Genomic DNA, 14368 nt, shown 5'->3' on the forward strand with positions numbered 1-14368 from the left:
AAAGACCAAACGATTAAAATAGTAATAGTAGTTTTTAGAGATGTCCGATAATGGCTTTTTTGCCGATATTTCGGTAATGTCCAACTCTTAATTACCGATTCCAATATCAACCGAAACCGATATATACAGTCGTGGAATGAACACATTATTATGCCTAATTTTGTTGTGATGCCCCGCTGGATGCATTAAACAATGTAACAAGGTTTTCCAAAATAAATCAACTCAAGTTATAGGAAAAAAATGCCAACATGGCACTGCCATATTTATTATTGAAGTCACAAAGTGCATTTTTTTTTTTTAACATGCCTCAAAACAGCACCTTGGAATTTGGGCATGAGGAGGTTGAGGTGGGCGGGTTTTTGGGGGGGTAGGGGGTAGCGGGGGGTGTATATTGTAGCGTCCCGGAAGAGTTAGTGCTGCAAGGGTTTCCGGGTATTTGTTCTGTTGTGTTTATGTTGTGCTACGGTGCGGATGTTCTCCCGAAATGTGTTTGTCATTCTTGTTTGGTGTGGGTTCACAGTGTGGCGCATATTTGTAACAGTGTTAAAGTTGTTTATACGGTCACCCTCAGTGTGACCTGTATGGCTGTTGACCAAGTATGCCTTGCATTCACTTGTGTGTGTGAAAAGCCGTAAGATATTATGTGACTGGGCCGGCACGCAAAGGCAGTGCCTTTAAGGCACGCCCGCAAAATTGTTATCTGGGTGGAAATCGGGAGAAATTCGGGAGAATGGTTGCCCCGGGAGATTGTCAGGAGGGGCACTGAAATTCGGGAGTCTCCCGGGAAAATGGGGAGGGTTGGCAAGTATGACTGGGAGACACAACTGCTCTGTACTTCTCCCTACGTCCGTGTACCACTCCGTACAGAGGCGTTTTAAAAAGTCATACATTTTACTTTTTGAAACCGATATTACATTTTAAAGCATTTATCGGCAGTCCGATATTATCGGACATCTCTAGTAGTTTTTGCTTATGTTTACTTATTTTGCACTACAATATTGACTTTATTTTGTTCACCATATTGGTCGTAAAAAGGGGAAATTATTTGAATGTTTAATTGACATTATTACACCGCCATCAACTCTCTCTTTATTAACAAGCAAAAACAACAACGACAAGCACACACACAGAAGTCCCCTTGGTGCCCTCACAAACGATCGTAAATCACAAAGATCCTTAACTTCAACCACCATATTGCTACAATAACAAAACATTTAAAAAAGTAAAATCCTCTACAGCAGTGGTCCCCAACCACTGGGCCGCGGCCCGGTACCGGTCCGTGGATTGATTGGTACCGGGCCGCACAAGAAATAAAAATTTTTTTAAATTTAAACATTTTTATTTTTTTATTTTTTATTAAATCAACATAAAAAACACAAGATACACTTACAATTAGTGCACCAACCCAAAAAACCTCCCTCATTCACACAAAAGGGGTTGTTTCTTTCTGTTATTAATATTCTGCTTCCTACATTATATATCAATATATATCAATACAGTCTGCAAGGGATACAGTCCGTAAGCACACATGATTGTATTTTTTTTATGACAAATTTTTTTTTAAATAAAATACCGTATCGCCACCTATCGCCTTTGTTGTGGTTCTGCACTCCTGTTTCAGTGTTGACAGTCAATGTGGTGAAAAGTGAAAATTATTTTTGCTGCTTCCTGACACAAAAACTGCAACATCCATTCAGTTTTTAGTGCTGGATTCTTTTTTTTTTTTATGTCTCCACCACCTGCCGGAAGTTCCATTCCACACGTGTTCACCTGTTCCTGTCATTTCACGGACCCTTTTGAAGATTTTGCAGCACCTGTAAATTCCGCCCCCCCCCGCCCCCCTCTCCACACCACGGACTGTAAACACAGAAGTTGTAGTCTTGGACCTCAGAAGTTCTGAGGAGTCCCAAGTCTTGTTTGGCCTTTTACGACTCGGTTCTCGCAGTCGGAGGGCGTGCGGAGCGAGAGGCCTGACAAATATGAAACACACGTGCACAACATCCATGGAGCCTCCTCCTCCTCGGGCTTCTGGGAAGCATTAGAGGAGGGGGGATCTTGTTGATGTGGTCTCTCCTGGGCTGGCGTGAGACCGCCTGGCTGGCCTGGGCTCCCCCGGGTTCTGTTGTGGCCTTGGAGACACGCGTGTGCCGAGTGGCTCTCAAGAGTCCAGGATGGAAGCGCTCAGTTGTTGCTTTCCAGACCAGGACTAAGGTCCTCAGTCTGCTCCTGTTTGGGGAGGAGCCGTATCGTCTGGTGAGACAATGTTGTCAGACGTAGGAAGGGAGATATCGCAAACAATCCCACCGTGTATCAACATGAAGACACCATTTGGTTTTAAAGGAAGAAGAATCCTGAGACTCAAGTCTGTGTGACGTGATCCATTCTGATATCGCTTGGATCGGCAACAAAACTCATTATGTGCTTGCATGTAAAGTTTGCGATACAGGCAGTCCTGCGGCGTGATTACTTGTGTGATATCATGTGCGATACAAGCAGTCATGCGCCGTGATTACTTGTGTGATATCATGTGCGATACAAGCAGTCCTGCGGCATGTTTACTTGTGTGATGTCATGTGCGATACAATAATAATAATAATAATACCTGGGATTTATATAGCGCTTTTCTAAATACCCAAAGTCGCTTTACACGTGTGGGGGGGGGGATTAAAACAACTTTATTAGGAAAAGAAACTAAGAAAAGAAAAAAGAAAAAAATAATAATAAAGAAACACCAAGGGCAGGGTCAGTTTGGAAAGGCTAATGTGAAGAGGTGAGTTTTTAGGGTGGTTTTGAAGGTAGGGAGGGAGGGGGCTTCTCTGATGTGCCTGGGGAGAGCGTTCCAGAGAGAGGGGGCAGCCACGGAGAAGGCCCTGTCGCCCCAGGTTCGGCGCCTGGTCTTGGTCAAGCAGTCCTGCGGCGTGTTTATTTGTGCGTTATCATGTGCGATACAAGCAGTCTTGCAGCGTGTTTACTTGTGTGCGATGCATGTATCATGTGCGATACAAGCAGTCCTGCGGCGTGTTTATTTGTGCGTTATCATGTGCGATACAAGCAGTCTTGCAGCGTGTTTACTTGTGTGCGATGCATGTATCATGTGCGATACAAGCAGTCGTTCGGCATGACTACTTGTGTAATATCATGTGCGATACAAGCAGCCCTGCGGCATGTTTACTTGTGTGTGATATCATGTGCGATACAAGCAGTCCTGCGGCGTGTTTACTTGTGTGATGTCATGTGCGATACAAGTAGTTCTGCGGCGTGATTACTTTTGATATCATGTGCGATACAAGCAGTGCTGCGGCGTATTTACTTGTGTGTTATCGTGTGTGATACAAGCAGTCTTGCAGCGTGTTTACTTGTGTGCGATACAAGCAGTCTTGTAGCGTGTTTACTTGTGTGTGATGCATGTATCATGTGCGATACAAGCAGTCGTTCGGCATGACTACTTGTGTAATACCATGTGCGATACAAGCAGCCCTGCGGCATGTTTACTTGTGTGTGATATCATGTGCGATACAAGTAGTTCTGCGGCGTGATTACTTGTGATATCATGTGCGATACAAGCAGTGCTGCGGCGTGTTTACTTGTGTGTTATCGTGTGCGATACAAGCAGTCTTGCAGCGTGTTTACTTGTGTGCGATACAAGTAGTCGTTCGGCATGACTACTTGTGTGATATCATGTGCGATACAAGCAGTCCTGCGGCATGTTTACTTGTGTGTGATATCATGTGCGATGCAAGCAGTCCTGCGGCGTGTTTACGTGTGTGATACCAAGTAGTTCTGCGGCGTGATTACTTGTGATATCATGTGCGATACAAGCAGTCTTGCAGCGTGTTTACTTGTGTGCGATACATGTATCATGTGCGATACAAGTAGTTGTTAGGCATGACTACTTGTGTGATATGTGCGATACAAGCAGCCCTGCGGCATGTTTACTTGTGTGTGATATCATGTGCGATACAAGCAGTACTGCGGCGTGTTTACTTGTGTGATATCATGTGCGATACAAGTAGTTATGCGGCGTGATTACTTGTGATATCTTGTGCGATACAAGCAGTCCTGCGGCGTGTTTACTTGTGTGATATCATGTGCGATACAAGCAGTCTTGCAGCGTGTTTACTTGTGTGCGATACATGTATCATGTGCGATACAAGCAGTCGTTCGGCATGACTCCTTGTGTGATATCATGTGCGATACAAGCAGCCCTGCGTCATGTTTACTTGTGTGTGATATCATGTGCGATACAAGCAGTGCTGCGGCGTGTTTACTTGTGTGATATCATGTGCGATACAAGTTTACGAGGCCAGTGAGAAGGCCATGAAGTCATAGATCAGTCTTCCGGATTAAGACATGATTCTGTTGATTTTGCAATGTTTTTAGGCGGTAAAAAGCCGCTGATGTTGTTGTTGACTTAACGTGGCTGTTCAAGTGCTTTTAAGACATTCGAAACAGCCCACATGAAAAGTCTTTTCCCTCGTACTTTGCACACATGTGTTACCAGGGACCAGGATAGAGCGGATCACGCAGGAGTCGAAGCCAGTGAAAGAAAAAATACCAGCCGGTAACTCGGACCAGATTAAAAGCTCAGGGGCGAACTATCTGGGAAATATACGCGCACGCACGATTAAAAAAAAAAAAAAATCCAAAACAAAAGCGGCATGGGCCGTCTCCTTTCTTTCATCCTGCAAATGTGAAGGCATGAAATTGGAGAGGAATGGATGTGAGCTCCAGACTCTCAGAGCGGGACCTGGCTGTTGCGTGTCTGCAGAGAGCGTGTTTACCGCCTCTGGAAAATCTTGTAAATTGTGGCCAGACTGTTAGCGTTGGTGGTGTGAGAAGAGCAGGTAGACTCTGCTTGTTTGTGTGTGAGCTTTTATTTGATGAAGCTCTCACACGATAACGTTTCACACTTTCCCCCCCGCCCCTAGACCTCCTAGAGCCTACCGTGCCCCTGAAATGACCCCCTGGTCCATCTTCTCCGCAGGGTCTCTGTCCATCTTCAAACCTCTGGACCGGGAGGAGCAGGACGTCTTCAACCTGACCATCGTGGCCGAGGACCACGGCGCCCCCCGCCGCTCGTCCAGTCAGCTGCTGTGCGTCTTCGTGGTGGACGTCAACGACGAGACGCCGCGGTTCGAGGAGAGCCTCTACGAAGCCCAGGTCGCAGAGAACCAGCCTCCGGGGACGACTGTGCTGACGGTGTCGGCCTTAGACCTGGACCAAGGTGAAACAATTTTAAAACATTTACCGCAGTTAAAATTATTTTAAATTGTTGTTGACATATTCTACGTTGTGAATCAAATAAAAATCAATAACTATTTACCCATGTAACAATTTTTGTTAACCGTAGCACAATTTAAAAATGTTTTTTTTTTTTTTTTTACAATTTCTAACCATTTTTACAATTTCTAACAATTTCTAACAATTTTTAACAAATTTCCCCAATTTTTTTTTACCATTTTTAAAAATGGTAAAAAAAAAATAAATTCTTAGACATCTACCATTTTAAATGTTTTTAAACAATTTTAAACAATTTTAATTTTTTTTTAAAGAATTTTAGAATTTAACAATTTTAATTGTTTTTAAACAATTTTAAAACATTTACCGCAGTTTAAATTATTTTAAATTGTTGTCGACATATTCTACGTTGTGAATCAAATAAAGATGAATAACTATTTACCCATGTAACAATTTTTGTTAACCGTAGCACAATTTAAAAATGTTTTTTTAATATATATATATATATAATTTCTAACAATTTTTACAATTTCTAACAATTTTTAACAAATTTTAAAAACATTTTTTTTTACTATTTTTAAAAATGGTAAAAAAAATACAAATTCTTAGATTTCTACCATTTTAAATGTTTTTAAACAATTTTAAACAATTTTAATTTTTTTTAAACAATTTTAAAATTAAACAATTTTAAAACATTTACCGCAGTTTAAATTATTTTAAATTGTTGTTGACATACGTATTCTACGTTGTGAATCAAATAAAGATCAATAACTATTTGCCCATGTAACAATTGTTGTTAACCGTAGCACAATTTAAAAAAAAATTTTTTTTACAATTTCTAACAATTTATACAATTTCTAACAATTTCTAACCATTTTGAACAATTTTTAACAATTTTTAGCAAATTTCAAAAACATTTTTTTTACCATTTTTAAAAATGGTAAAAAAAAATTATTTCTTATATTTCTACCATTCATGTTTTTAAACAATTTAAAAAAAATGTTTTTTAATTGTTTAACATGGTTTAAAATCGTTTAAAAAAAATGTATGTTTAAAATTGTTTTACATTTAAAATGGTAGAAATCTAAGAAATAATTTGTTTTGAAATTTGTTAAAAAAGGATGAGGTGGCGACTTGTCCAGGGTGTACGCCGCCTTCCGCCCGATTGTAGCTGAGGCTCCAGCACCCCCCGCGACCCCGAAGGGAATAAGCGGTAGAAAATGGATGGATGGATGGTTAGAAATTGTAAAAAAAAATTAAAACATTTTTAAATTGTGCTACGGTTAACAAAACTGTTTAAAATTGTTTAGAATTGTTTAAAATTGTTTAAAAACAATTACAATTGTTTAAAATTGTTTAAAATTGACGGGGATGTTCAACTACCGTATTTTGTGGGCTACAGAGCGCACCGGGATATAAGCCGCAAGCACCAAATTTTAGAAGAAATAAATATTTTTCCATATATTAGCCGCACAGTAATAGAATAGAATAGAATGGACTTTACTGTCATTATATTTGCATATAACGAGATTAAGGACTCCAATTTAAGGTGCGGTAGTGGGAACAAAGATAAAACTAAGAATTGAAATAAATAGACAACTATCCAATAAAAATAATAAGCAATCCTGTACAATATACAAAATACTGTACAATATACAGAACAAGACAAGAGTACCAGAGTGATAACAATCAGTGTCGGAGTCGGATGTATTGCAGTAAATACTAAAAGTAGTTACTTAATGTTAGCGCTTATAATAACAATAGCACTAATAGTTGTAAATGGAGTAATGTTGGCAATGCAATTAACGGCATTGTTTGCTGACTCTTGCAAGCGTTTATTCATGAGTTAGAATACATAAAAACAGGCGTGTTCTTGTCCTACATGGAACAAAAGTTCCAAAATGAATCTGCACTTTCCAAGACAAGTCGGTCTGGAGAGCAAAAAGTGTGCAAAGTGTAAGACAGACAAGCATCTGCTGGCTGAATTATAGCAGCACGACCGCTAAGTTGCATGTTGGAACCTGGCCTCCGCACAATTGTGCACCGCCGCTCCAACACGCATTCTTCTGCCGTGTTTTGTTTGCCGCTCTCGCTTCTAAGACGCCGGCTGTGGAAACGCTAAAGGAGGGAAGGGTGACTCAGAAGCAAATAAAAGTCAACGCAAAGTGTTTGCACGCAGCGTGGCTGCTAAGGTCCAACAACAAAACACACTAGTTTACTAAAACTCTTGTTTGGCCCCTCAGGGACCAACGGCCAGGTGACGTACGGCGGGGTCTCCGTGGAGCCTTTCACCGTGGACAGCGTGACAGGCGTCATCACCGCCACCAGGCCGCTGGACAGGGAGCTGCAGGAGCACTACACGCTCACAGGTAGCACTACACACTTGACAGGTAGCACTACACGCTCACAGGTAGCACTACACGCTCACAGGTAGCACTACACACTTGACAGGTAGCACTACACGCTGACAGGTAGCACTACACGCTCACGGTAGCACTACACGCTGACAGGTAGCACTACACGCTGACAGGTAGCACTACACGCTGACAGGTAGCACTACACGCTCACAGGTAGCACTACACGCTGACAGGTAGCACTACACGCTCACAGGTAGCACTACATGCTGACAGGTAGCACTACACGCTCACAGGTAGCACTACACGCTGACAGGTAGCACTACACGCTCACAGGTAGCACTACACGCTGACAGGTAGCACTACACGCTCACAGGTAGCACTACACGCTGACAGGTAGCACTACACGCTGACAGGTAGCACTACACGCTGACAGGTAGCACTACACGCTCACGGTAGCACTACACGCTGACAGGTAGCACTACACGCTCACAGGTAGCACTACACGCTGACAGGTAGCACTACACGCTGACAGGTAGCACTACACGCTGACAGGTAGCACTACACGCTCACAGGTAGCACTACACGCTGACAGGTAGCACTACACGCTGACAGGTAGCACTACACGCTGACAGGTAGCACTACACGCTCACAGGTAGCACTACACGCTGACAGGTAGCACTACACGCTCACAGGTAGCACTACACGCTGACAGGTAGCACTACACGCTCACAGGTAGCACTACACGCTCACAGGTAGCACTACACGCTGACAGGTAGCACTACACGCTGACAGGTAGCACTACACGCTGACAGGTAGCACTACACGCTGACAGGTAGCACTACACGCTGACAGGCAGCACTACACGCTGACAGGTAGCACTACACGCTGACAGCTAGCACTACATGCTGACAGCTAGCACTACATGCTGGCAGCTAGCACTACACGCTCACAGGTAGCATCTTCAAAACCTAAACAAGTGTAATAAAAGAGCTAACAGGTGAAATGTAAGGAGAAAAAGTTGCATTGTTGAATCGAATAACACAAAGTTGTCATGCAGGCTGTTTTTTTTTACTTGAAACTGTCATTGCTCAAAATATAATAATGAATCAAAATCATTGTTATGAATTATTCACCTATATAAGGCTCAAATTACTTCACATCAAATATTCTACTTTTTTAGGGTGTTTGCCATAAAAAGTTTTATATGACAAAAAGGGCATAAAACAATCAAACAAAAATTATGTATAAAATAATAATAAAAACGTTTAATCGACTGATGGATCTGAAGTTGATTTAAAGATTTAAGTGTTGAAAGTTTAAAACTGAAATAATGTATGACTTATTATTAACACTTTTATGAGTGTGGCCCCAAGACCTTTAGTGTCATTTTTTGTACTTAAAAACTGTCATTACTCAAAATATAATAATGAATCAAAATAAATGTTGTTATGAATTATTCACCTTTTCAAGGCTAAAATTATTTCACATCAAATATTCTACTTTTTTTCAGGGTGTTTGCCATAAAAATAAAGTTTTATATGACAAAAAGGGCATAAAACAATCAAACAAAAAATATATATAAAACAATAATAAATATAATAATAAAATATGACTTAATATTAACACTTTTAAAACGTTTAGTGTCATTTTTTTACTTAAAAACTGTCATTACTCAAAATATAATAATGAATCAAAATGAATGTTGTTATGAATCATTGACCTTTTCAAGGCTAAAATTACTTCACATCAAATATTTTACTATTTTTTAGGGTGTTTGCCATAAAAATACAGTTTTATATGACCAAAAGGGCCTAAAACTATCAAACGAAAAATATATAAAACAATAATAAAAACGTTTAATCGATTGATGGATCTGAAGTTGATTTAAAGATTGAAGTGTTGAAAGTTTAAAACTGAAATAATGTATGACTTAATATTAACACTTTTATGAGTGTGGCCCTTTTGGGTCCCTAAGACCTTCAGTGTCATTTTTTTTACTTAAACACTGTCATTGTTCAAAAATAATAATGAATCAAAATAAATGTTGTTATGAATTATTGACTCATTCAAGACTAAAATTATTTCTCATCAAATATTCTACTTTTTTTAGGGTATAAGTCATAAAAAAAATAAGTTGTATATGACAAAAAGGGCATTAAACAATCAAACAAAAAATATATATAAAACAATAATAAAAACCTTTAATCGACTGATGGATCGGAAGTTGATTTAAAGATTGAAGTGTTGAAAGTTTAAAACTGAAATAATGTATGACTTAATATTAACACTTTTATGAGTGTGGCCCTTTAGGGTCCCCAAGATCTTTAGTGTCCTATTTTTTACTTACAAACTGTCATTACTCAAAATATAATAATAAATCAAAATAAATGTTGTTATGAATTATTGACCTATTCAAGGCTAAAATTACTTCACATCAAATATTCCACTTGTTTTTAGGGTGTTTGCCATAAAAAAAAGTTTTATATCACAAAAAGGGCATAAAACAATCAAACAAAAAAAATATATAAAACAATATAAAATATAATAATAAAATATGACTTAATATTAACACTTTTAAAACGTTAGTGTAATTTTTGTACTTAAAAACTGTCATTACTCAAAATATAATAATGAATCAAAATGAATGTTGTTATGAATTATTTACCGATTCAAGGCTAAAATTACTTCACATCAAATATTCTACTTTTTTTTAGGGCATTTGCCATAAAAAAAAAAAGTTTAAATGACAAAAAGGGCATAAAACAATCAAACAAAAAATATATATAAAACAATGATAAAAACGTTTAATCGACTGATGGATCTGAAGTTGATTTAAAGATTTAAGTGTTGAAAGTTTAAAACTGAAATAATGTATGACTTAATATTAACACTTTTATGAGTGGGGCCCTTTAGGGTCCCCAAGACCTTTAGTGTCATTTTTTTCTTAAAAACTGTCATTACTCAAAAAATAATAATGAATCAATGTTGTGATGAATTATTGACCTACTTAAAGCTCCAATTACATTACATCAAATATTCCATTTTTAAAAATGTTTAGTATGTTTGCCTTAAAAAAAGATATGACAAATAAGGGCATAAAACAAACAAAAATAAACATTATGTAAATTGATCTCGTTATTGTTGCAACACGATGACTTTGCCTCATGATCGTCTTCATCCTTTTTCCCGCAGTTTACGCCAAAGATGGCGGTCTTCCCCCGAATTACGCCAAAGCCTCGGTGAGGATCCGCGTGCTGGACGAGAACGACAACGCCCCGGTCTTTGGTCGCCTCTACTACAGCATCCAGGTGCCCGAGAACTTGGAGCCCTTGCTTCTGTTCACGCTGCGAGCCACAGACCAGGATGCAGGGGCCGGCGGGAAGATGGAGTACAGGATCGCAGGTGAAGCTGGGGGAGAACTCTCCATCAACATATGTAACATTAACATATGCATGTAAAATACAGTAGCGTAGTGGGCCTAATATTCATTAAAAACAAGGCAGTAGATTTAATTTAACACGTACATTTTATATTTTTGGCCATTACACACAGTTTGAACAGTGACACTGTGTTTGCATATAGAACATTTTAAAAACTTCATGAAGTTATTCTTTGGCATACCACTAGATGGAGCCTGCGTACCACTTGTAGTACAGGTGCCACAGTTTGAGAACAGCTGTATTTGTATATTATTCAATGTTAAAAAGTGGCCCTCTGAGGCAGGGGTGGGCAATTAATTTTTACCGGGGGCCGCATGAGCAACCCGAGCACTGCTGGAGGACCACACCGACAATATTTCAATTAAATTTTGCTCAAATTATTTTTGATATACCATAAGATAAATAATAATAATAATTTCATTTAACCTTATTTTTAACACTGTCATACACAACATTTCCTGATGTATAATACAATGCAAAAATGTCAATTTCTGTCACTTTATCCTGCATCCTCTTTAAAAGTCCAACATTTTTCCCCGTCAGATTTGGACAACCACCTGCCAGCTTGTCCCATTTCAGTCCTAACATGTCCAAACACGCATTTACCTATGTCAGGGGTCGGCAACCTTTACCACTCAAAGAGCCATTTTGGCAAGTTTCACAAATTAAAGAAAGTAATGGGAGCCACAAAAATTTTTTTTACATTTAAAGTGAAAAACTCCGCATACAAAGCTTAAATGCTGTGTGCTATGTTAACCAGGGGTCTCTGACACACGCACCGGCACACACTTTAATGTGGACATTTGATGTTAGTGCAGCCCGCGAGTTTTGAATAATTGATTGGCGCTTGGTAGCGTCATACTTGCCAACCCTCTCATTTTTCCCGGGAGACCCCCGAATATCAGAGCGTGATGGCACTGCATTTGGCGCCTTCTACAGTCTGCCCTAACAGTGTACCTGCTCGACTATACGTACAATGCAGTTTCAGCTTGTTCACGTAAGCGACAGCAAGGCGTACTACCTCAGCTGCCACACATCTTCCACTGACGGTACCAATACCCAGAATCCCATGCAGCCCTAACTCTTCCGCTCAACCAACGCACGGAGAGGGGGGGGTTGATGTGTGGGGGGATTTGGTGGTAGCGGGGGTGTATTGGGACTGCATGGGATTCTGGGTAATGGTTGTGTTGTGTTTATGTTGTGTTACGGTGGGATGTTCTCCAGAAATGTGTTTTTCATTCTTTTTTGGTGTGGGTTCACAGTGTGGCGCATATTTGTAACGTAACAATGTTAAAGTTGTTTGATACGGCTACCGTCAGTGTAAGCTGTGTGGCTGATGAGTAAGTATGCTTTGCTGTCTCCTGTGTGTGCAAGTAATAACAACATGCAACATGTGGCTGGACTGGCACGCTGTATGTTATAGAGGACAATTACTGCAGTGAAATTAGGGCACGCCCTTTAACTAGTAATTACAGCGTAAATAGGATTATTTATCCCTGGGAGTTATCTATGAGAGACACTGAGATCCATAAGTCTCCTGGGGAAATCGGGGGCGTTGGCATGTATGTAGCTGAGCCGCATCAGAGTGGTCAAGGAGCCGCATGCGGCTCCGGAGCCGCGGGTTGCCGACCCCTGACCTATGTGAACAAGTCATTACCTGTAGTTGTCTCTTTAATTGACTGCATGGCTGCCAGCTCCTCCGTGATTTGAAAGTCTGCAGTTATCCCACGTAAGAAGATGAGCAGCTGGGCGGTGTCTCGTACATCGCAGCTCTCATCCAAAGCCAGCGAAAAACAGTCAAAGTCGGCCGTTCTGTTCTTCAGCTGAAGCTCCAAGTTTCCAGCGATGGTCTCAACCCGCCTCGTTACAGTGCGTCGGGAGAATGACACGTTCTCAAATGCGCCCCTCGTCTCCGGGCATATCAGCGCAACAGAGTCCAATAAGCTAGTAGTACAGGTGCCACAGTTTGAGAATAGCTGTATTTGTATATTATTCAATGTTAAAAAGTGGCCCTCTGAGGGCATTATTGTGGCCCTCAATGAAAATAAGTTTGACCTGCCTGATCTATTATCTTTGCAGCCGGAGACGCTGCGGGAGATTTCCACCTGGACGCGCAGTCCGGTGCACTGTCCACCTCCGGGCCCCTGGACCGGGAGAGAAGAGCGAGCTACACGCTCACGGTCAGCGCTCGGGACGGGGGCCGCCCGTCCCTCAGCAGCACCGCTACCGTGGAGGTGAGCGTCATGGACATGAACGACCACGGCCCGCAGTTCACCAGCAGCAGCTACACCGCAGACGTGTCCGAAGACGTGCCGATCGGTTCCTTAGTCCTGGACGTGAAAGCCACCGACCTGGACCAGGGCGCCAACGGCCAGGTCGTGTACTTTCTGGGCCGTGGCTCCAAGAGTATGTTCATGGTGGACCAGAACACGGGCCGCATCATCACGGCGGCGCCCCTGGATCGAGAGAGAACCGCCTCCTACACCTTCGAAGTGTGCGCCGCCGACTCCTCGCCCTCGGACCCTCGCAACGCCACCGCGCAGGTCACCGTCCACATTCAGGACGTCAACGACAACGCTCCCTTCTTCATTCAGGACCCGCTTGTTTTGAACATCTCAGCGAGCGGCGTTTCCGCCCGCCGAGTGCTGGCCACCATGAGGGCCGAGGACAAGGACTTTGGCGCCAACGGCTCCGTCTTCTACCGCTTCGCCCACCCTGTGAGGGGATTCACCATCAACTCGCTGACGGGAGACATCCAGGCCACGGAGAAGCTGCAGACCATGACTCAGGCCCAGAGGACCTTGATCGTGCAGGCCATGGACCAGGGCAACCCAGCCCAGTCCTCCTTGGGGGTGGTGGTGGTCTACATCAAGGAGCAGGACTACAGGGGCATTCGCTTCTCCCGCACGGCACGGGACGTCAGTCTGCAGGAGAACGCTGCCACAGGTGGGCAACACTTGTCTTGGCTCAACTCGGGATGTCAGACATTTAATCGCAATTCATCTTTCTCTCTGTAGTTAACTTGTGATTCATCGCGGGTGTACCCAAAACCGTTCATTTTCAAGTTTTTTATTCTATCAACATGTTTGCACTTTTATATAAATCAGGGGTCCCAAAACTTTTTTACTCAGGGTTAAAAAAATGTGACTATTTATCTGGATATATATGTGTGTGTGTGTATATATGTATATATACAGTACAGCCCAAAAGTTTGGACACACCTTCTCATTCAATACGTTTTCTTTATTTTCATGACTATTTACATTGTAAATTGTCACATCAAAACTATGAATGAACACATGAGGAGTTATGAAAACATGTTCTATACTTTAA

The 14368-nt window shown here is 41.5% G+C and overlaps 1 protein-coding gene across 2 annotated transcripts in view; it reads left to right on the forward strand.

Annotated features, from left to right (window-relative positions):
* The window catches only part of LOC133658648 (protocadherin-16-like), a 269409-nt gene that overhangs the window by 243142 nt on the left and 11899 nt on the right, over window positions 1–14368 (forward strand). For both annotated transcript variants that reach the window (XM_062060897.1, XM_062060896.1), the window contains exons 11-14: window positions 4985–5224; window positions 7482–7607; window positions 10788–10997; window positions 13115–13981. In XM_062060897.1, coding sequence (XP_061916881.1) covers window positions 4985–5224; window positions 7482–7607; window positions 10788–10997; window positions 13115–13981 — 1443 coding nt within the window. The remainder of the gene's footprint in view (window positions 1–4984; window positions 5225–7481; window positions 7608–10787; window positions 10998–13114; window positions 13982–14368) is intronic.

The sequence above is a fragment of the Entelurus aequoreus genome, linkage group LG10 (assembly GCF_033978785.1).
Source record: "Entelurus aequoreus isolate RoL-2023_Sb linkage group LG10, RoL_Eaeq_v1.1, whole genome shotgun sequence".
Taxonomy (NCBI): Eukaryota; Metazoa; Chordata; class Actinopteri; order Syngnathiformes; family Syngnathidae; genus Entelurus; species Entelurus aequoreus.